General features: G+C 44.3%; 2 protein-coding genes across 2 annotated transcripts in view; both read left to right on the forward strand.

Moving 5' to 3' along the window:
- The window catches only part of prpf6 (PRP6 pre-mRNA processing factor 6 homolog), a 30,535-nt gene extending 21,424 nt beyond the window's left edge, over nt 1-9,111 (forward strand). Inside the window, exons 13-21 of the mRNA XM_080763173.1 lie at nt 476-597; nt 696-834; nt 1,079-1,198; nt 2,962-3,138; nt 4,323-4,456; nt 4,929-5,020; nt 6,206-6,320; nt 7,555-7,681; nt 8,202-9,111. Coding sequence (XP_080619299.1) covers nt 476-597; nt 696-834; nt 1,079-1,198; nt 2,962-3,138; nt 4,323-4,456; nt 4,929-5,020; nt 6,206-6,320; nt 7,555-7,681; nt 8,202-8,354 — 1,179 coding nt within the window. The 3' untranslated portion in view covers nt 8,355-9,111. The remainder of the gene's footprint in view (nt 1-475; nt 598-695; nt 835-1,078; nt 1,199-2,961; nt 3,139-4,322; nt 4,457-4,928; nt 5,021-6,205; nt 6,321-7,554; nt 7,682-8,201) is intronic.
- A 1,333-nt stretch (nt 9,112-10,444) lies between these two features.
- aar2 (AAR2 splicing factor) lies at nt 10,445-17,634 on the forward strand. Its single transcript, XM_080763605.1, has 5 exons — nt 10,445-10,497; nt 10,952-11,127; nt 11,831-12,473; nt 13,810-14,039; nt 16,411-17,634. The coding sequence occupies exons 2-5, from the start codon at nt 10,984-10,986 to the stop codon at nt 16,576-16,578; spliced, it is 1,185 nt and encodes a 394-aa protein (XP_080619731.1). The 5' UTR covers nt 10,445-10,497; nt 10,952-10,983; the 3' UTR covers nt 16,579-17,634.
- Nucleotides 17,635-22,308: the final 4,674 nt, after the last annotated feature.

A 22,308-nucleotide genomic window follows, 5' to 3' on the forward strand; every position in this document is an offset into this window, starting at 1 on the left:
ACTACACAAAAGCTCAGCGATGTGTTTAGAGAGCTTTCCTTGTAGATTTGTTACTTTTGCTAAATAATAATAATAATAATGTACTCCTGAAAAGTAGCAGTAGTTTTGATTGCCAGAGACCCGCCCCCCGGGCCCAACCATTTAAATCAATCAGGACACATCGCCTGCATAATTGCTGATACCAACTTCCTAAAAAGAAGTTAAATAATGACCGATATCAGCCAAACAGATGTATCGTTTAGGCTCTAGTGAACGACCACTAAGAAACATTTAGTTTGGCATGAAGGATGTAACTGTGTGTGTGTGTGTGTGTGTGTGTGTGTGTGTGTGTGTGTGTGTGTGTGTGTGTGTGTGTGTGTGTGTGTGTGTGTGTGTGTGTGTGTGTGTGTGTGTGTGTGTGTGTGTGTGTGTGTGTGTGTGTGTGTGTGTGTGTGTGTGTGTGTGTGTGTGTGTGTGTGTGTGTGGTGTGTTGTAGTGTGTGTCACATGGTGCGTTGGAGTGTGCCAGGGCCATCTACGCCCATGCCCTGCAGGTGTTCCCCAGTAAGAAGAGTGTCTGGTTGAGAGCCGCCTACTTTGAGAAGAATCACGGCACCAGGTAATGTGACGTCGGGTCACTGGGGTTTAACACTCAGTGGTTCTAAGACCTGCGTCTCATGTCCTCTCTCTCTCTTCCATGTCCCCTTTGCTCTCCAGGGAGTCCCTGGAGGCTCTGCTCCAGAGGGCCGTGGCTCACTGTCCCAAGGCAGAGGTCCTGTGGCTGATGGGGGCCAAGTCCAAGTGGCTGGCCGAGGACGTGCCTGCAGCCAGGAGCATCCTCGCTCTGGCCTTCCAGGTTTGACCGTCCACTATTTCCTACCTGCTTCATTGCTGTGCGGTACTGCAGGTCCAGCGTGTTAAACGAAGAAGGATCGCTAAAAGATTCAACTTATGCACTTAGGAACCTCTTCAAGTTTCATCTTATGCACTTAGGACCTCTTCAAGTTTCAAGTGAATGTACTTGGGGGTCGTGCTTCTTTATTGTCAGTGTTTATATAGTTTTTCATTTGTTATTCTCTTTTTCTCTCTCTCTCTCCCAGGCTAACCCAAACAGTGAGGAGATCTGGCTGGCTGCTGTGAAGCTGGAGTCCGAGAACAACGAATACGAAAGAGCTCGTAGGTTGCTGGCCAAAGCCCGGAGCAGCGCGCCCACTGCCAGGGTCAGTGAGGGCTTCCTTTGTGTGTGTGTGTGTGTGTGTGTGTGTGTGTGTCTGTGCAGGACAACATTCCGCAGTTCAAACTGGTACTTGAGACTTCTCATAAGGTCAACGTTGCTGCTATCGCGCTGCTAGCATAACAACACATGGACAAGTTTACCAGGATCGATATGGCCTGTTTCAAGAAGATAAGCAAGGACACAAATCTGAAAACATACATTTATATCAAGGCCCTTTCATAGGGGATTTAAAAGATGACATGGGCATTGCTAGCTTTAAGATCCACAAGGCAGGTTGTTTCAAAGCTTTGGCGCCTGGACCATAAAAGCCACAGGTCCGTTTCTTGTTCGGTTCCCAGTTTTTTGGACCTGTGCTACCCTCTAATCTGAATCTGTCTTGAGAGATTAATTCCAAGATCACGTGATGGTGACCTCCCTACATGTGTTGTGATGTTGACCTCCCTACATGTGTTGTGATGGTGACTAGAGTTCTCATCGGGCCCGAAATTTGAAGCCCGGCACGGCCCGGCCCTAACTGGGTCAGCCCGAAGCCCGGCCCGGCCCTAAAAAATACCATAATGTTAGGCCCGAAGCCCTATAAAGCCTGACAAAGAAAAAAAAGAACGCCACTTTTATTGCATGGCCAGCGCAGCAGCATGCGCCGTCAGTGAACCACTGACGGCGCATGCTGCTGCGCTGGCCATGCAATAAAGTGGCGTTCTTTTTTTTTCTTTCAGTGTGTGTCTGTGTGAGAGTGAGAACGGAGTTCAATGGACTTATCGCCGAAATAAAGGATTTATGTAGCTCATTTATGTACCATTTCCATATCATTCTAATGGATTCCATTTCCAGTGGTGGTGAGTACTGTAGCTCCCCGTTTCCTCTGAAGTGAAGCTATGTCCAAGACCCCAAGTATCGTCCCCGTTCGGTGTCCAAAAGAACAAACATAGCCTACAAAGTTTACAAACCATCCATGCACCCGCTCATGGCGTGTCTCGACTGCTTAGAGATCTGTTATTTTAAATCGGGCACATATAACGAGGAGCGCCGCTGCCGCACTGAGGGACGGCGGTTATAATACTAATCATTTTGTAAATCAAATAGCCATTAGCCTGTAGCCTGCAGTGGACTGTAACATTGCGTGGTCAGATCATACACTACAGAATATGGATCGTTGGTGACTATATGTATATGACGTTGATTAGGCCTAATGATTAGGTTATTCATCGCAGCCAGCTGGGTTTAACGAGATGGCTCAGTGCAACTGTTTTTGTTATGTTGCAGTCTATCGTGTGATAATCCGATTGATTTATAAAACATTTAGCATTATGAACTGAAGCTCATTTGGTGCGCCGCAAAACAGAGGCCAGCCAGCGGTATTTAAACATTAAACAACCACCCCACCGTTCACTTCTCTCTGCCTGCGCAGTCAGTAATCCATTCCAAGCCCCCCACCTCCACTCCTCCGTCTTCCTCCTGTCACAAGTGAATCACCATAGCGCAGCCCTCTTCATAATAAATACATACTTGTAGGCTATATAGCCTACACATTACACAAATAACAGAATTGATATTTTTATTATAATAACATTTTTGAAAAAAAGAAAATCACGGAAAATCACAGAGCCCGAGGCCCGGCCCGGCCCGGCTAATTAGCATATCTTTTGGGCCCGGCCCGGCCCTAAAATGTCGGGCCGGGCCGGGCCGGGTCGGGTTCGGGCAGAAAATGAGAACTCTAATGGTGACCTCCCATCATGTGTTGTGCAGGTGTTCATGAAGTCTGTGAAGCTGGAGTGGGTTCTGGGGAACATCGAGGCGGCCCATGCGCTGTGCACCGAGGCTCTGGAACACTACGAGGACTTCCCCAAGCTGTGGATGATGAGGGGACAGATTGAGGAGCAGTGTGAGCACATGGACAAGGCCAGGGAGGCCTACAACCAAGGGGTGAGCAAGATGTGGAAAGGTCTCAGGGAGGGAGCTGATCAAATTAAGCAATAAGCCACGAGAGGTCTCAGGTTAACGGGTATTTTACAACGGCTGGGGGCGTAGGCAGACCCGAGGCGCAGCCGAGGGGCTTCTACCCCGCAGCCAGTGTAAAATACCCGGTAAGCTGGGGCCTCGAGTGGCTTATTGCTTTTCTAAAACGGTTACAAACATATAGCAATATTAACCTAATAAAACTATTAAATTCACAAAAGTAGCCACGCTTTGCTCCACTAGAGTGAGTTGTTTTGCTCGGCAAGTAGCCTATGTGACGGGAGAATAGTGCTTGATGTCTTTACGGGGCTGCCTGGAGCCGCACGTTCACAGTCGTATGAGCCGGGTGGTGCTTACAACACGCCCGCACGGCATGTGTTTGTAAAGCAATCACGATTCCGGTTGCTTAACGATTCCCTCTTAACGGTCTGATTCCTTATCGGTTCCTTTTAACGATTCCTACAGGGTGGTTTCAAATGGACCGTTACAGGTCTGTAACGCTGAGAGTTATGGTGGTCCTATGGTGGGCCATTAAAACGTTTGAGATTGAGAACCACCGGTATTATAATTGTCTAGCAGACGTGAAGTCCACATATCCAGCTCTGACAGTGTGATAAACTGTTCCAAATGTGATGGTTCAGCCCAATGTTGGATCCGAATCCCACAGTTCAGAATCCCAACCCTAATCAGAATAAGTATTAAGTAGCCTTGCCGAGCCATGAGGCCCATAGGGCAGGAGCCTATCTCCTGTTTCTGTAGCGTGAGGCAGCTTGATGAACAAGTACACCCCCTGGACATGACGCTAGTATGTCGCAGGGACATACCCCCAATCCAACCCTTGATGCTGAGTGTCAAGCAGGGAGGCACTTTTGGTATGTCCCGTCTTTCTTTGGTATGACCCGCCCGGGGATTGAACCCCTGATCTCCCGGTCTCAGGGCGGACACTCTAACCACAAGGCCACTGCAGCTGGTAGAATACTCTTTGGTGTGAACTAAATCGGTGATAAAACAGTGATTCACAACCATTACATGACGATATTTCAAGTAGCACATCGCTACTGGGTCTCGAGACAATATTATGTTTGGGAATCGCTGGTGTAGAGAATGTCAAAAAGAAGCATTGTCTCATCTTGTGTTGTGTCGTGTTGCAGCTGAAGAAGTGTCCCCACTCCATGTCGCTGTGGTTGCTGCTGTCGCGCCTGGAGGAGAGGATTGGCCTGCTGACCAGAGCCAGGGCCATCCTGGAGAAGTCCCGGCTCAAGAACCCCCAGAGTCCAGAGCTATGGTGAGGAAAACTCTCTCTGTAAAAGACAAGCAAGCAGAGCTCTATACCTCCTTTTGTCCCTCAACAAGAGTCAACATAAAATGTCTTGGTAGTCAAAAATAAATATCTACAAGCTCTACAAACACGTCACATTGCGACTTGTTGTGAGCTTGTATTTAGAGCTGTTATTGTCACTGAATGTTCACCCCCAGAGTAGGGATCCTAGGGTGTTATGTGGTTAAATAGAATTCTTGAACTCTTAGGCAACCAGACCATCCCGTCCTCGTGTCAGTCGACCCATCTGTCACCGTTAATGGTGCTTTGAGCCTAGAGACCTGCAATTGTAGCTGGACGTTCGCCACAGAACAGGGGCACTGGGGTTCACGTGAATCATGTATATAACTGGATCTAATGTCCCAATAAGTACTGTCAATGATATGGAGATGCACATGGAGGCACTCACGAGCAGGTTGGATAAATGTGTGTATTCCAGGTTGGAGTCAGTCAGACTGGAGTTCCGTGCAGGACTGAAGAACATTGCTAGTACGCTGATGGCCAAAGCCCTCCAGGAGTGCTCCAACTCAGGTCAGAATCACAATGATCACGACACACCTACAGGTTATAAAAGAGTGACATTATTACTGGATTATTATTACTTAATGAAACCTTGCATGTCCAAACCTTGCATGTCCAAAACGGTCCCTTTTTTTTAGCGCCCCTCACTTCACACGGGTGTGATTTATTTTTAAATAGTGAGAATAACCGATGCAGAGCTTGTGGCTCTGCTATTTTCGCTACTTTAGTGCAACACTCTTGTATTGTAAGTACGGTCATTATGGTAAATCCTTATTATTGAAGCATTCAGCAACTCCCCAGAGAAGTATTTTCGCCAGAACGTTGACAAGAAATGTGGTGGTGTTTATAGACGGCAGCTCCATAAACAACATTCTCTGTGTCCACTCTAAACAACTTGCACGTGAAGTCGATCGTGAATGATTCACTTCCTCTCCACACACTCTCACTCCCTCTGTTTTTCTTCCTAAAACAACGGTTCCCAAACTGGAACGTGCCCAGATGATAATTGCTATTCAGTGCAACATTGTTTTCTCACTCAAGTTAACAGTAAACAAACCAACATACAGTACGGTATAAGTGTTGGTGTATACAGGGTATCTGCACATTTCTAACTTGACAATATTGAAGGACTTTTAAGACCTTTTTAATACCTCTAAAAATGGTCAAACATTGGTCAAATTGTTGAATAGTACCTGAGAAAGAGGCAAAAAAAATAAAAATAGACAATCTACAAGCTCACAACGCCTTGTATTGCGAGGCATTGTGAAGCTTAGGTTGTGCAATTTTATCCAATCAGAAGAGAGTTCTGTGACCAAAGAAACAGACAGAATTGGGAATTTGAAACACTATAAAATTGAAGCTGATAGCATCTGTCTCATTTTAGATTTTTGCGTTGGCTATTCAAAAGTAGTGTCTTCTATTTTAGTGTTTGAAAAATCTTGAACGTGTGAAAACTGCTGATTTAGAAGGCATTAATTATTATAATAAATTTTAATAAATTGTTGTTATTGTTTTAACCGAACACATCACTTATTACCTTTTAACTCTGAGTTTACAAATGCAACCTAATGGACCCTTAATGGGTTCATTTGGTCGCATTTGTTCACTCAAGTGTCACACGTGACTCAGGGAAATAAGGAACAAATGGCTCGAAAGTATCCCTGGAATGTGTTTGTGTTTGTTTTCCTCCTGAAGGCATCCTGTGGGCCGAGGCAGTGTTTCTGGAGGCCAGGCCTCAGAGGAAGACCAAGAGTGTGGACGCTCTGAAGAAGTGTGAACATGACCCCCATGTCCTGCTGGCAGTGGCCAAGTACTGACCCCTCCCTTACTTCCTATTCTCTGCTCTTCTCCTAACCCTTCCTCCCTTCCCTCACTCCCCTCTCTTTTGTTGGCAGCTGTGTTAATAATATTTTGGGCATGGGAAAAAAAAAAAAGTTTACGTATATACGGCATATCGTTGCTGTCGGGCAGAAACCCTCCTGTCTCCATATTCTAACTTTTTGTTTGGTCACACAATTTGAGCTTGTAGATCTCTTGCTATTTTTTAATTTGAATCCTGAAAATGAACAGTTTTGGACATGAGGTTTCCACCCGACAGAGACGATATATATTTAGAAAATCCGGAATAGGGGCAACATTTTGAAAATAGAGCTCATTTCCGAAAGGTTTCTACATCTTGATCTTATAAGTCCTATTATTTCATATGTATGGATATTTGAGCCTGTTATATTCGGCTGTGATCACACTGGACTATGTTTCTGCCTATGTCAGGGGGTCTTTACAATTGTTTTCAATGGGAATGCCTTGTGCTATGCCTCGCGACCATGTGTTCTGCACCAGGGTGCCTCCAGTAGAGCAAATCAACTCAAAGCAGATAAACGCTCAAGACCGTTGCTGCTTTTTCCCATTTTGATTTGATTTGAGTCGAATGAGAAATAAATAAATACAAATAAAACTGAGATTCAAATTGGCATTAAACATGGTGGAAAGGTTGGTTGTGGCTTTGTTACCAGAGCCAGGTGTATGATTTTGGTACAATAGCTGAGCCAATGACGGTGATCAGGCAGAGTCATTGCTCTTCAGACAAACTGTTGTATGATCGGGGCGGGTTGGCCAGAAAGTGAGTGACGGGTGCGTATTATTATCTGGTTGCCTGGCAACGTCAGACAGAATGCATTGCAAGCCGCTTTGCTTTGTAAACTGCACAAAGAAGCCAATGCCAAAAAAAAAGAACGCCAAATCAACCTTGATTTCTCTTCATTTTCAATGACAGCCCTGTTATTATTTATTTGAGAGTAATTTGTTTTCAGCGCTACGTAAAATTACAGCTTCATACGGAGTCCCACCCCTGTCGAAAGAACACCAAAGTGCTTCTACAAAACAAATACCCGATTTAGATGCCTCGCATCCATAACTGTCGACTCATTATCTGTGATTAGTCACTCTCTGCAGTGTCAAACATCCTCTGGTGGGAGCATACTGTAGCTTGCAGCGTTTAAATTGTGCCCCTCTTATTCTTGTAAATTTATTTTTGCTGTCGTCAGGTTGTTCTGGAGCGAACGTAAGATCACCAAAGCAAGGGAGTGGTTTCTGAGGACGGTGAAGATCGAGCCAGACCTGGGAGACGCCTGGGCTCTCTTCTACAAGTTTGAACTGCAGCATGGCACAGAGGTATGCAAGGATGGAAGTTATGGAACTGTTATTATGGGGTTGGCATCGCGTGGTGGCATCAAATGTATCTTGCCATCTACGTGTCGGTGTACTGAGTGGTTCTTGAACGTTTTCATTTAAATGACGCCAAGCCGGGGATGCCCTCCTGTCGTCAAAGCTATAGGTTAACTGCTACGGGCTAAGGTCTGAAGAGGTGAGTCTTCCGATTACTGCGGAAGATCGGGAGTGAGTCTGCAGTTCTAACTGCAATGGGGCATTTGTTCCACAGCTTGGGGGGGCCAGGAGGTTGAGGAGTGTGGGACGCGTGGATCACTTCTGAGTGACCCGACAGCTTCACTGTGTTTTAACAGTCCATCCTTTGTTCTTGTTCACCTTCAGGAGCAACAGGAGGAGGTGACCTGACAGCTTCACTGTGTTTTCCATCCTTTGTTCTTGTTCACCTTTAGGAGCAGCAGGAGGAGGTGACCTGACAGCTTCACTGTGTTATAACAGTCCATCCTTTGTTCTTGTTCACCTTCAGGAGCAGCAGGAGGAGGTGCGTAAGCGCTGTGAGAATGCCGAGCCGCGCCATGGAGAGCTTTGGTGTGCCGAGTCCAAACACGTCCTCTACTGGCAGAAGAAGATCGGAGAGATCCTCACACAAGTGGCCAGCAAGATAAGGAACACGTTCTGATAAACACGGGCCTGATGAGAGTTTGTTATGCCCCAGAACTGATCCGTTTTCCGCCCCGGCCACATCGTCGTGCTGCAAAGTATAATTTAGGCAATAGGTGATCAAAGTGAAGAGTGAAGACACGTTGCGCTGATAGGTCAAATCCTGCATTCTGTAACAGTTATCACCCTCTCTTCCCTTTTCTTTTTCCTCCGCACAACCCCTGTTTGTGTTGATGTACAGTAAACTCATTTTATACACTGCGAAGAACCCCCCTGTCAATGTTTCCTTTGATTAGTTCACCCAACAATGTACCAGAGGAGACTCGGACGGTCATCAAATTATTACGTTATGACAAAAACTAAAGAATCTCCATGAAATTCAAGGCTTCATGGGGTGTGTAATTGAGAATAAAGTCATTTTTGGGTGAACTACTCTAATTGTGTGATCCATGCATTTAATTAAGATTTGTGCTGTAGAAAATATGGCAAACATTTGAGTACGTTTTCTTTTTTCTATTTTTTTTCCTTTTTTTTTTATGGAATTATTGCCGTTCGTTTTCTTCACCTGGAAATGGAATGTCAAACATTTGTTTTTAGCCATTACGTCTTTGCAGCAAAGTCTTGGCGGTGTTGTATATAGACGGTCTGTAAGAACTGTTCTTTATTCTTATGTGATGGTTCTAGTGATGTGAAGCTTTTTCTAACCGGCTTTGATTTGGTGTTGTATCAAAACATCTGTGATGGTATACCCAATAAACTAAAGGATTCCTGCTTGAGCCCTTTCTCTTTCTTTCATGGGGAGAGAGTATGTTTTGTTGTCTCCACCAGGCCGAAGGCATGGGGAGAGAGTATGTTTTGTTGTCTCCACCAGGCCGAAGGCATGTGGAGAGAGTATGTTTTGTTGTCTCCACCAGGCCGAAGGCATGGGGAGAGAGGATGTTTTGTAGTCTCCACCAGGCCGAAGGCATGGGGAGAGAGTATGTTTTGTTGTCTCCACCAGGCCGAAGGCATGGGGAGAGAGTATGTTTTGTTGTCTCCACCAGGCCGAAGGCATGGGGAGAGAGTATGTTTTGTTGTCTCCACCAGGCCGAAGGCATGGGTTGAGAGTGCCACATTTTGCACACACACTCCCTGGATGCCAACATGAACCTCTGCCCCAAAATGTGTATGTTATAGCGCCACCAGGAGGCCGCTTTGTGCAACAAAAAAAAATGTGGCCAGTACACTTACAGATTTTGTCCAAGCATCATGCAAATTGGTACACAGTCTCTCTAGAGCCATTCAACGAAACGAGTCTTTCAGATTTCTCAGACTCCATCCTGATTGGCTAAGATTGGCTTCCAATTAAAGTTTGCAGGAGTGCTCAGTTTCAAACAAAATGCTGCAAATCATGAACACATCGTGTGTTTTGTGCGTGAAATTGTGCGTGCACATTCCCACTAGGCCGCTCACAGCAGCTCACACATCTTGCTGCTGTGTTTGCACATTGTTGTACTTTCCCAATGTGTCAGATAGTTTTCCTTTTGCTGTCAATATGAACATTTCCAGTTCATGTGAGAGGTAATGGGTCTGATTACCAGGTTAATTGAGCGATTGACGCCACATGCTACTTTACAAATAGAGGGTGTGGTACAGGGGGGAATAACATTGTGAATCACATCTTGATGATGTCATCAAGATGTGATTCACAATGTTAATGATTTTTTCAGACCTACAGTTCTAGGAAACAATATTTTTAAGTAAAACAAAAATGTGATCAAGGCTAAATTTTCCACAACCGCCGCAAATATAAAGCAGCTGGTAATTATGACTGTCATCAATTCTTGTTTCACCCTTGCGTTTATAATCCTTATAATCCAAGGCACTCTGTCTTTAGGTGAACATTTAAATAGTTTATTTGATGATGAGCAAGGCTCTGTCGAAACGTAGGTCCTGTTATTTATTTGCCTTGCTTTGCCTTAATTTTTCACCTAAAGACGGAGTGCCTTGGATTCTTTTCAAGTCTGCAATTCACATGTTTAAGCTTTTAAAGTGTGTGTTCATTGCGGTGCATGTTCCGGAACTGTCTTACAGAGTAGTGTTCCCGTACGGAACAATAATGATGGTGCACACACCGTTTTGCACTCGACTTGTATTCAGTTGAATTATATCAACACATTCAGGTAAACAATACTATTACTACCTTATATCTACGAAACAATACTTTGAATCGCGATTTTAATCATGCTACTGTCGCCTTTGTTAAACTGTGTGTGTTTTATTGACGTATATATTACTTTATCTTTCATACTAGCGGTGTCAATACAAGATGCCATCAAATCACTTCAGTTCGTTAATTTTCGTCAAAGATCAGGGCTGGTTGTTCTCCTAATGGCTAATAATGCTAAACACACATTGCTAAAATCTAGAATACCGGTATAGATATTTTTTTTTACCGATAACGAAGCTGGAATCAGAAAATGTATCTCTCTCTGTGTGTGTGTGTGTGTGTGTGTGTGTGTGTGTGTGTGTGTGTGTGTGTGTGCGCGCGCGCGATACAATTATTGTGAATGTTTTTTTTTTATCATCACGCTAAACGATAGCGATTATCATCCCATTCCTAATCCAATGCTTTAGAAAGTGACGGCCACGTAGCAGTTCCTGCAGACATGGCCAGCAGCAGCAACAGCAGCAGCAGTGTGGTGGACATGGACCCAGACGTGGCCCGTAGGCTGTTTGAGGAGGGGGCCACCCTGGTGCTGCTGGGGGTCCCTGAGGGCACAGAGCTGGGCATCGACTACAAGAGCTGGCAGGTGGGTAGTGGTGGAACAAACCTAAGTAGGTTTAGGTTTAGGTTTATTTATTTAGCACGTAGTACAAAAAATAGACAATAATAACATATCAAAGAACAAAAATACAAGGAAGGGAAGAAGCCAGCTGGCTTATTTGGAATCCTTTCCTGTAGGAAGAGGTCATTGGTTTAAACAGATTAAAAGTTCATAAAGAACAGTACAAAAGTCTACAAGTTGGCAAAGGGGGGCAGCTGTGCAATAAAGAAATAAAAACACAGACTGCACAAAAAAACGGAAATAAACAATACAACAACAAACACACACAAGAAAATATAAGTACATGATATATACTCGACTACTGTACGATGGAGGGTATGTGTGTGACGTCACATCATCATCATGCCCGGAAGTTGACAGCCCTATCTGATTGCATTGCAACGACGTTAAACTCACTTTGACACTCAATTTGCCACTCGCTTTATGCATGCCATACCCTGTATTTGACACATTTAGAAAATGTTTTATAATGGGACAATTCTACGTGATTGAGTACTTTTGGTACTTTAATGTCAATACTTTTGTTCTGTCTTTTAACTCAAGTAACATTTTGAATGCAGGAACTTACTTTACTTAAAGCAACCATGTTTTTCTACAATGTGGTATTGCTACTTTTACCGAAGTAAAAAAACCCAAACATGCGACTACTTCTTCCACCAACTTGCAGGTCGGTCCGCGCTTCCGCGGTGTGAAGATGATCCCTCCGGGTTTACACTTCCTCCACTTCTCCTCCGCCAACCCGCCTCACTGTGGGGGCGAGATCGGCCCGAAGACGGGCCTCTTCCTCGTGCTCAAGCCCAGAGAAATCCTGCTGGCCAACTGGGACCCCAAAGAGGAAGACCTGGACTTCTCGGCCTCCCGCAACGAGGAGGAGGTGGACCGGGTGCGGGCCAAGCTTCACGACTTGGACCCTTTCCTGGGCCCCTACCCGTACGAGGTGATGCGGAAGTGGGTCTCCCTGACCGACCGGCTGACCCAGGAGGTGGCCGACAGCCTGCAGCCGCTGTCGGGGAGAGTGTGCGCCTTCTGCGACGTCATCCCGGAGCTCCAGCTCAAGCACACCAAGGACAGAGCGGAGCAGAACCTGCCCCGGAACGACACGGAGTGCCAGAGCATGAAGGAGGGCCTGGAGAGGCTGCCCCGGATGAAGCCGAGGGAGGGCACGGAGCTGCGCTTCTCCCACATCCCTAGGCAGACGTACCCCGAGGGCGCCACGCCGGCCCAGATCACCCAGTGCAGCATGGACACCAGCTACGCCCTGGAGACGCTGCTGGACAGACACTACAAGACGCAGCCGCTCAACGTGTTGGGTGAGTTAAAGGGACACTTCACCCTTTTTGCAAAAAAATATATGTTAATGACGTTTAGAAGCATTAGAACACTTTCCTGGGGGTATTTATGTGTGTAATATGTGGTTTTAGATATTTTAGATTGTAGCAGTGAGCCTGTTGTCTCTGATGTCCTGGACACTGGGCTCACTTCCTTCCTGGACTACATGTTGTCTCAGTAAGACAGCTCTCCCCCTATCCACAAGGAGGAGCAGTGCACCAAAGAATTATGGGAATTGTAGTCCAGGAAGGTAGTGAGACCAGTGTCCATGACATCAGAGACAACAGGCTCACTGCTACAATCTAAAATATCTAAAACCACATATTACACACATAAATACCCCCAGGAAAGTGATCTAAAGCTTCTAAACGTCATTAACATATATTTTTTTGCAAAAAGGGTGAAGTGTCCCTTTAAGTGTTGGTTGGTTGATTTTGACAGAATTTTTTTATTTAGTCATAGTCATAGTGATAGTTTTGAATAACATTTAATTTAGTTTTAGTCATATTTTAGTCATCAAAGCATTGCGAGCTTGTAGATCTGCTATTTTAAAAATATTAAATTACTTTTATTTTAGTTCTACTGGATCTCTTCTCTACTAGTCCCTCCCTAACGTTTTAGTATAGGTTTTATTTGTTGAAATTTTCAATTTAGTCTTGAGCACAAACCACACCAAATGTTGGGTTGGGAGTTGGGACAAAACGGTTTTAAGGTAAACCAAACCAATGAAACTCATTGAGTTGCAATGACTTGCCCTTTGGTGTGGTTTGGGCTTTAGTTTTAGTCATTAAAAATCAATATGTAGCTATTTTCTCTGCACACCACGTCTGAAAACGGTCATCCGAGCAGACAACGCAGTCTGTTTCACGGTCTCCCCAGATTTAATCTCTCCTCTGTACACCCCTCGTCACTAAGCTAGTGGTTCCCAAACGTTTTAGTTCGAGGCCCAAAAGAGAAATTTGTCTCCGTGGGACCCAGCAAGTCACCCAAACTATTGAAAATAGCCATCTTCAAGCTCACAAAACGTCACAAAGTGACACTTTTGTGAGCTTATGGATCTGTTATTTTCACTAATCTTTTTTCTTGTTTTTCTTAGTTAATTGGAATTTGTTATGAAATTCTCTTGAAACGGTTTGAATTCGTTTTTTTTTTAATTCATTGAAAAAATGTGTGAATTTCTTTCGGGAATTTCTAATTAAAAACACAAACGGGTTCTCCGGGCCGGCCCACAAATGGCTCCTGACTGACTGAGCCACTGTTTTGGGGCAACGGACGGTGCTCGTCTAATCCATCCAACCGTATGTGTTCTCTGTCCAGGAGAGCTCCAGTTTGCCTTTGTGTGCTTCGTGGTGGGGAACGCGTACGAGGCCTTCGAGCACTGGAAGAGCCTGCTGGCTCTGCTGTGCCGCTCCGAGGAGTCCATGCGCATCCGCAAGGAGCTCTACCTGGGCCTCATCACCGTGCTCTTCCACCAGCTGGGCGAAATCCCACCCGACTACTTCGTGGACATCGTGTCCCAGAACAACTTCCTCACATCCACACTGCAGGTGAGGCGCTGGCTGGCTAGTGACGATAACATAAGAAAATGTGACTATTGTGTCAGGCTCTGAGCAATATGCCTTTAACCCCTTTTGGGTTGTGTTATGTTATAATTTAGCTATTGAAAAATAGCTACAGATCTACAAGCTCGTAGCGCGCCACCGAGTGGCGCGCTACGAGCTTGTAGGTCTGCTATTTTAGAAAAATCGTGAAAATATTTATTTCAGAAAACTGGAGGATTTAGTATTAACGAAAGTGTTACGTAATCATCAATTTGCGCCAACGCCCATCGCAAGTTGAAGATTTAATTTGTCCATGTGTGGTCCAGCTCTATGGAATGGATGGAATGTATGTGCTAATAAAATGTAATACTTCCTATCAAGAGCAACAAGGCTTATACATAGTCTGGATTTTCGGTGGTGGGGTGACCACCGAACTACAACATGACGTCACGAGCCGCGGTGAAGAGCAAACCACCGCCACCGCCCCCAGCCCTTCTCTCTGTTTTTGCTCACCACCGCTCAACGTTATTTCAGCTCCGGTGGTCAGCTCACCACCGGAGCGGTGGTCACCTCGCCACCGAAAATCCAGACTATGAATAGGCCTTTAGGCTTAAGTTATTAGCCAGGGATCCTTTTAAAATACTAGAGTGGTGCCCGTTGGGCACTAGCCTACTTGGAACGATGCAAGTTGGACATGAATGACCCACCCAGTTATTATGTCCGAGTCTCTTTTATGCCCATATATGGAGTTCTTTGTCAGGCATGCCCAAATATGGAGTCTATTCAGATGTCGAATTTGAAGTCTGTGGGGGGAATGGTTTCCGAGTTCTATGGATTACAGAGACTTGATGCATTTATAGATACTAGACCGGTGCCCAGCTGCAGAGCACTGAGTCGGTAACGATGGAAGTTGGAACTCCATTACCCAGCCAGCTATACAGTACCTGTGTCAGATTTACCGGTCCACCCATCTGTCTGTGGCCCTTTTATGCCCATAATATATGGAGATTTCTGTATCTGTCACTCTGTCACTTTATTCCTATATATGGAGTTCCGTGTCAGGCATGCCCAAATACAGTATGAAGTGTTGTGAAGTTGTGGTGTCAGAACAGGCCAGCTCCATGGAGATATAGGGGTGAGCCCGGGCAGAGGCTTTTGGCCTTGCTCTGCACAGCACTCCCTGATGTGGTGGTGTGGAACACGTGTGTTGAATTTGAAGCTGGTGGGGCGAACGGTTCTCTAGTTACGTGCATTACAGACAGACAGACACACACACACACACGCACACACACACTCTCTGTACGTCTGTGGCACATTTATAGATGAATAGACAGATGGATGATGCTTGTGCTCATGCATCTATACTGAAGCACAGCCGCATCCCATTGACAGTATCAAGTTGTTACTAGGGCCGGGACTAATTGCGATTAATTTAGATTAATTAACTACAGAAAAATTAATCGCGATTAACTACAGATAAATTAAGCGCACCTTTTTTTTCACCGCGGAACGTTTCTCACTGGGCGCTTTTCTATAGTACTGAAAACTGGAAATAATAAAAAGTCACCCCATTTTGTGTTGCCTAGAACTGGAGGTCTGACAAAAAAACAGTAACAATATGAAGTAAGTACAGCTTTGTGATGTCACTGAGATGTACTTGTTACTGTTACTAATTTATTTTCAGACCTCCAGTTCTAGGCAACACAGAATGGGGTGACCTTTTATTATTATTTCCAAATTTTCCACAAGGGGTATATTAATGACAGTAAAATGTTGAAAATGAGTGGTATCCTGTAGTCACTATTCATTGATTCACTGGGATACCAAAAAACCATAAAAAAAAAAGGTTTCTCGCTGTTCTCAGGTTGAATATTGATATGCGATTAAAATGTGATTAATCTAGTTTAATTAACTACAAAGATCTGAATCACAAGTCAGCAAATGTGTACAGGAGGTTCTTAATCTGACGAAGAAGACCACACAGAGTCAGGTACACCGCTGATAATGAGGCATCACCAAGTTATTCCATAGCTAGTCCTACATCTGATACAGAAGACCCTGACACGGGTACACCGCTGTTGTTGATAAGGAATCAGCAAGTTATTCTGTAGCTCGTCTCATTTCAGTCTTGTGTGTGTCATCAATTCCTGTCGGTATGTACAGGTTTTTGCCAGAGAAGGTCAAAAAAGGCCTTGATAAGCCTGTGATTCACAAGCAAAGGTTTAAGTCGACCGGTCAGAACGGTTCTCGAGTTGTGTGGGAGAGAGATGCGCACACACAAATTACACTATCATTTATCGGCTATGTTTGCCAATCACATGCAAAATTATATATGAGGTTTACGAATTACGATTGCTTCTTTTTTATTCCCCGACAGGACTTCTTTCAGTTTGCCAGTGGGCCCGGGATGGACGGCGTGCTCCGCAAGAGAGCGGAGAAGTTCAAAGTCCACCTGACCAAGAAGTTCCGCTGGGACTTCGAGGCGGACCTGGAGGACTGTGCTCCTGTTGTGGTGGAACTACCCGACGGTGTCGCGCTGGACTGAACCCCGTCACGGTGGCTCTGTCACCACGTGCCAAGGCCACCGTGACTGAACCCATCACGGTGGCGCTGTCACCACGTGCCAAGGGACAGGAAACACCGCCTGCCTGGGGGTCCTCGTCCATCACCTAACCCCTTTACATGCGACGGTCGGTAAGAAGGAAAACGGGAAGGGATGCGTGATAGTACGCGCTCTGGAAGTTCTATCGAATACATTGCGGTGAATGAGAGCCGCCCGCTGGACCAGCTTATGAACAAACACTTATTTCTGAACAATTGCAACCGTTGTCATTTAATTGGTTCAGGAATTATAAGAGAAGACATATCACATCTTGTTTTGTGATCGTGTCGATCTAAACAGCTGAAGGTCGTACAGTCTCGCGATATTTTGTGCTCTTTAGTTACCTCTATACAATTATGGCGCAGACATCGAAAAGCAATACAGTAGAAAATTATGTGTGATATATGTCATATTTTACATTACAATGGTCTCTCAATCATTCAGAAACAATGATTCTTTATAAGCTGGTCCACCTGTCCAATGCATTCCATCAAACTCCCAGCTGCCGTTTGCCACCCAGTGCCACCCAGTTGGAATTGCTCGATAGAGAAAATGACGCCAGTGTCCACTCCTTACATTACCTTCCTTGCCAGGCTTAAGGAAATGTGGAAAGCCATCTGTATTGCGGTGCAAAACTCCTCTAATGAACGAGCGGTCTTTCATCATTCAGAGACATGACAAGCTCTTCTCCAGCACTCTGTTTGGACGGTGTAAACATTATGGTTCAATATTCTTCCATGTTCTGTTCATTAGAACCCAGGAACAAGTCATTGCACCCTAGTGTCTGTGTGTGTCTGTGTGTGTGTGTGTGTGTGTGTGTGTGTGTGTCAAGGACACCCTCTGGTGGTAGTTCTTTGCAAGCTCCCCAAATGACCTAAAATGTATGGCTTCATTGAATATCTACTACTTTCACTGGATTATTATATCTTTTTTACATCCTTGATGAGATGGAAGTGATTGTTTTTAATTATATAAAATAGTTTTTGTTAAAAAGTTAAAGTGCTATATTCTTATAGTAATGACGCCCGAGAGGCATCCTAACCAGATGCCCGAACCACCTCAGCTGGCTCCTTTCCAGGCGAAGGAGCAGCGGTTCTACTCCTGAGTCTCTCTCGTGTGTCTGAACTTCACGAGTCATCACAATGACATTTAAAAGTACTGTAGTCAATAATTAATTCCTCTGATCTATCGTCCTCCAGGTCAGTAGTTGGTAAACATTTTCCTGCCAAGGCCTCCCAAACTGATATTCATTTGGCCACGTACCCCCATCTGAAAATGTTTTGTGAAAGTGACCCCAAGAATAGAAGATTTATGAATCAAGTTGGTCCCTGTTGGGTAGGAGAATGCAGGTGCGTTGTGTGAAGCTTGTAAGAAAAGTGGAGATGTTTTACCAAACGCCACATTTTCGGCCAGAACCGAACGGACATGGAACTAGAGGACAGTAGATTACCCCCAGGTCGCAGCAATGAATTATCAGGTGAGTACAGTACACACGCAGTGCTACTACTGTAATGCCGTAGCGGTGACTCACCGACACAGGGGGATCCTAGGGGTGATCTAGGGCTGTGTACAGTATGATGGAATACATGAAATGTATGTGTAATGTCACAGCCATGATTCTTTGATCGCCCTAGTGTTTGTTTAGTAACAGGGGTCTCCATTGTCTATCCACTTTTTTTTTTTTTTTTTTTTTTTAAACAGAAAATACATGTTCAGGGTGGTTATACCTTCACCAATTTCATCCAAACCGGACAGGACATTTATCTTCAATTGTGTTGTGTTCCAATTCCAAATAATTTCGCCTGTGTATCCTCTGAAGTTCTTTCTCCTTCTGAGTAGATCAAATTGGTATCCCGGAAGCTGGAAAATGTATCTTCTGTTTGCTAAAGAACTGGAGAGACTGGGGAGACCGTGGAATATAGAGCTATCCAACACTTATTCTAACGAAAACAAATCTCTTACACTTTTTAATATCAGTTAAGTGAACATCTGTTAAGACAGGCCTCATCAACGCAGCTGTTAACACAATATGCAATCATCATGCGACGTTGTCAACACAGATGTTAACACTTTAACCCTGGTTGTCCCACTTCTGGGTATGTCGTTACAGGCAAACATAAAAATAAATAACGGTAAGGCATGCATCATCGTCAGCACAGCTGCTATTAAACTACTTAACCCATTCTGGGCGGGAGGTTCCCGGGAACCCCTTTTGGTGTTTTAACTAAGCATTATGTTATGCTATAGCTATTGAAAAATAGCAGCTATGAGCTTGTAGATGTGCTATTTTTGAAAAGTTGTGAAAAAGGGGCCGCAAATCTTTGAATATATATTTCAGAGCGAACATTTTTAACTAAATTATTGGCTTCTGGCAGTTCTGGGGGGTCCCTGGAACTACATATTTTGAGATGGGGGTCCGTGGCCCAATAGAGATAATTCTGGGGGTCCTTAGTTGACATGAAAATGTTTGAGACTGACTGACATAGAAACATGTTTGTTTTTTTGTCAGGATTTAGAAGGCATTTGTAGAATCGTCCCCAGGTCTAAATGGGTTAAGCCCTTGTTTCATACGTCGCTGTAGATGTGATGGCGTGAACCCAAACATTCCCTTTAATAAAAACCTTTGAAAGAATAATACAGTATGATGGGTTTAGTGTTCTGTATGTTTAGTTATTTTCTTTTCTTTCTTTTTTTTTTTTACCTTTATTCAACCACTAGATGGCAACCACGGGTTTGTTGTACTGAAGTGATGACTTTATGTTCCTCAGTGACTCAAATATAATGTCAACTGATAATTATTCAGGCAATGAGGCAGATTCACCGTTTCCTCACATAATACATTATAAAACTCCTCTACCCATGTACTTAAGCCAAGTACTGTGTGTGTGTGTGTGTGTGCGTGTGCGTGCGTGTGCGCGCGCGCGCGCTACCTTCTCAATGCTGGGAAGTTATCAGATGAAGATGAGAACATTCAGTGGTTGTTTTGAAATGGTGGTTTTCAAAGTGAGGTCCGGGGACCCTCGAGGGGTCCTTGAGAGGATTCCAGGGGGTCCCCACTCCCCAGCACAATTATTTAATATCGTTAAACATCAAACATCAGTTTAACTACTTTAACCCTATTTTATACTTTGGCTATTTGTTTGAAGGAGGGAGACCTGCACACAGCCACTTGCTGGTTCAAGAGGTTTTTTTTTATTAAGAGTCAAGCTAATCGAAAATATCCAATTTACAAGCTCACACACGGCATCACAGAACATTGTGAGCTTGGGGGTGCATACTTAGTTTAGACTAGTCATTGGTTAGACATAGGTTTAGGTGTGCTGCCCTGTGGGAAGTTAGGGTGAGGGTTTGAGATAGATTGTAGTTGTAGGACTAATGACTAACCAATGACTATAGTCTAAACCAAATACTGTCTAAACTACTGTAAGTACTGCACCCGTGAGCTTGTAGATCTGCTATTTTAGAAAAATGTAGAACACGTTTTTAACAACAAATCTTCCCATACCAAAAAATCTTCCCATACGGGGGTCCCTCCCTGGAACAAAATATTTTGGGAATAGCCTACATAACAGCCAAATACATTTTGATGGCTCCTTTTACATGAACATGTTTTAGAAGCATTGGTTTTAAAACTATGTGTGTCCACTCCTGAGTGTCAAAGTGTGCAAAGATAGGTGCTCTCTGGCATCACTCCACCACCGAGTTGAAAAGCGAGATGGATCTATTTGTGAAATGCTATTGTGAGTGTAGCAGACAAGTCGCAATACAGCTGGTCCCAGGAGATTAACTAGATTTGTGGAGACTGGAGAGTCACACAAAAGTGCAGTGGTCGGGCTAACTGGATAACCTAATTACATGGCCATTCATTAGCTGTGTGTGTGTGTGTGTGTGTGTGTGTGTGTGTGTTTCAAAGAAACATAGTTGGCTTGTCCCTCTCGTCTTGATTGATGGATGGAGACAGATCTTGTGTTTGCCTGTTGGTCCATCCATCCATCCATCCGTCCACCCACCCATTCACCCTTTCATCCGGTCTCCACTTCCATTACGTCTTCCCCAGCTGTACCCCTCCCTCTTTTTGAGTTCTTCTTTGATAAGTCCAAGCTCCATGAAACCAGCTCTAAAGGCCTGAAGCCGCTGTGAAAGGGCCTAAAGCCACCTCATGTCTAATGATCTGAATCAATAGAGTCTGTCTGGACCTTTTTAAATGGACATTCAAATGCCAAACACAGACAGAGAGAGAGAGTTCTTTCTGTTTCCTGGAAAAAGATGGCGTTGCAGAGTGGAACAAGTTTTAACCTTACTAGACCTTACTAGTGTCCGTATTCTGGAGGCAAACATATTTAGCTTTTTTTGGTGTATAGATATAGTGGTTCCCAAACTGGGGTTCCCCAAATTATTTTGGGGGGGGGGGGGGGTCCCCAGATGATTAGCCTAATGTGCAACATTGTTTTCTCACTCAACAGTAAACAAAGCAACATACCGTTCAAGTGTATACAGATTATCTGCACAATTATAGAGTTAAAATGTAATGACTTTTAAGGCCTCTTTAGGACAAAATATTACGTATAGGAAAGAGGCAAACTTTGTGAAAATTGTCTATCTACAAGCTCACAACAATTCCAAGTGCTTGTCAGGGTGGGTGGGGGGGTCCCCATCAGTCCAAATATGAGGGGGGGGTCCCCATCAGTCCAAATATGAGGGGGGGGGGTCCCCATCAGTCCAAATATGATTACATTTTGGAACCCTTGGTACTGTAGACTCAGGGAAAGTACAGAGCACTGGGAGACAACAGTATATCGAGAAGTTATTCCAGTTCCACCGTTCAATTCATTCTTTGTACACATCTTAAAACAAGCTGGATTCTGTCATCTGCAGGACCATGGCTAGACTGTAGGGGTTGATATCATTCTTCTGAATGAATGCATGCACCACAACACACACACACACACACACACACACACACACACACACTGCCCCCACAGATTGAAACAAATGACTTGGACTGCACACAGTGGAAACATACTGCCGCGCGGCATGGAAAGAGAGAGCTAGTGATTATTTCTAGATTAATTTAACTCTCTCCATGGAGCTGAAATATGGTACACTGTCAATGAGGAGAGTTTCCCCAAATGACACCGCTGGGATTTCCTCCGCATCCTGAGATGTTCCATTAGTGCAGGAACTGTGGTAAATATCATGTCCGCTCACTGGCAGTGCACACAGTGAGTGGACTCGTATTTAATTTAATTCAGAGAGAGTTTAACGGGTCCATCTGTGTCTTTTTAAGTAAAATAGCCCAACAGGTTCTATTAAACAAAAGCAATTTTTGATACAGTTTCTGTCAGGCACAAACCTCCTATCTCCATACTCCACAAAAGCATCAAGAGTAGGCTGTAGCAGATCCAGAAGCCTGAAGCGACACGTTTTGAGCTTTATTTCTGCTACTTTTGCTGTTTTTGAATTTGAATCCTGAAATGTATAACAGTTTTGGACAAAATGACATTTCCACCCGACAGAGACAATGTCATTTTGTGTTTAAACAACTCACAATGTTTTGTGAATGTCTGCCTCCGAAACTGACGCAAGCACCAGAAATGTACCGGGGAAATATTGTTGTTTATGTATTAAAGTTATTTATGTCACCGTAATATAACTTTATCACCATTTTAATAG

This window comes from Protomyctophum bolini (genome assembly GCF_963924005.1).
Source record: "Protomyctophum bolini genome assembly, chromosome: 5".
Taxonomy (NCBI): Eukaryota; Metazoa; Chordata; class Actinopteri; order Myctophiformes; family Myctophidae; genus Protomyctophum; species Protomyctophum bolini.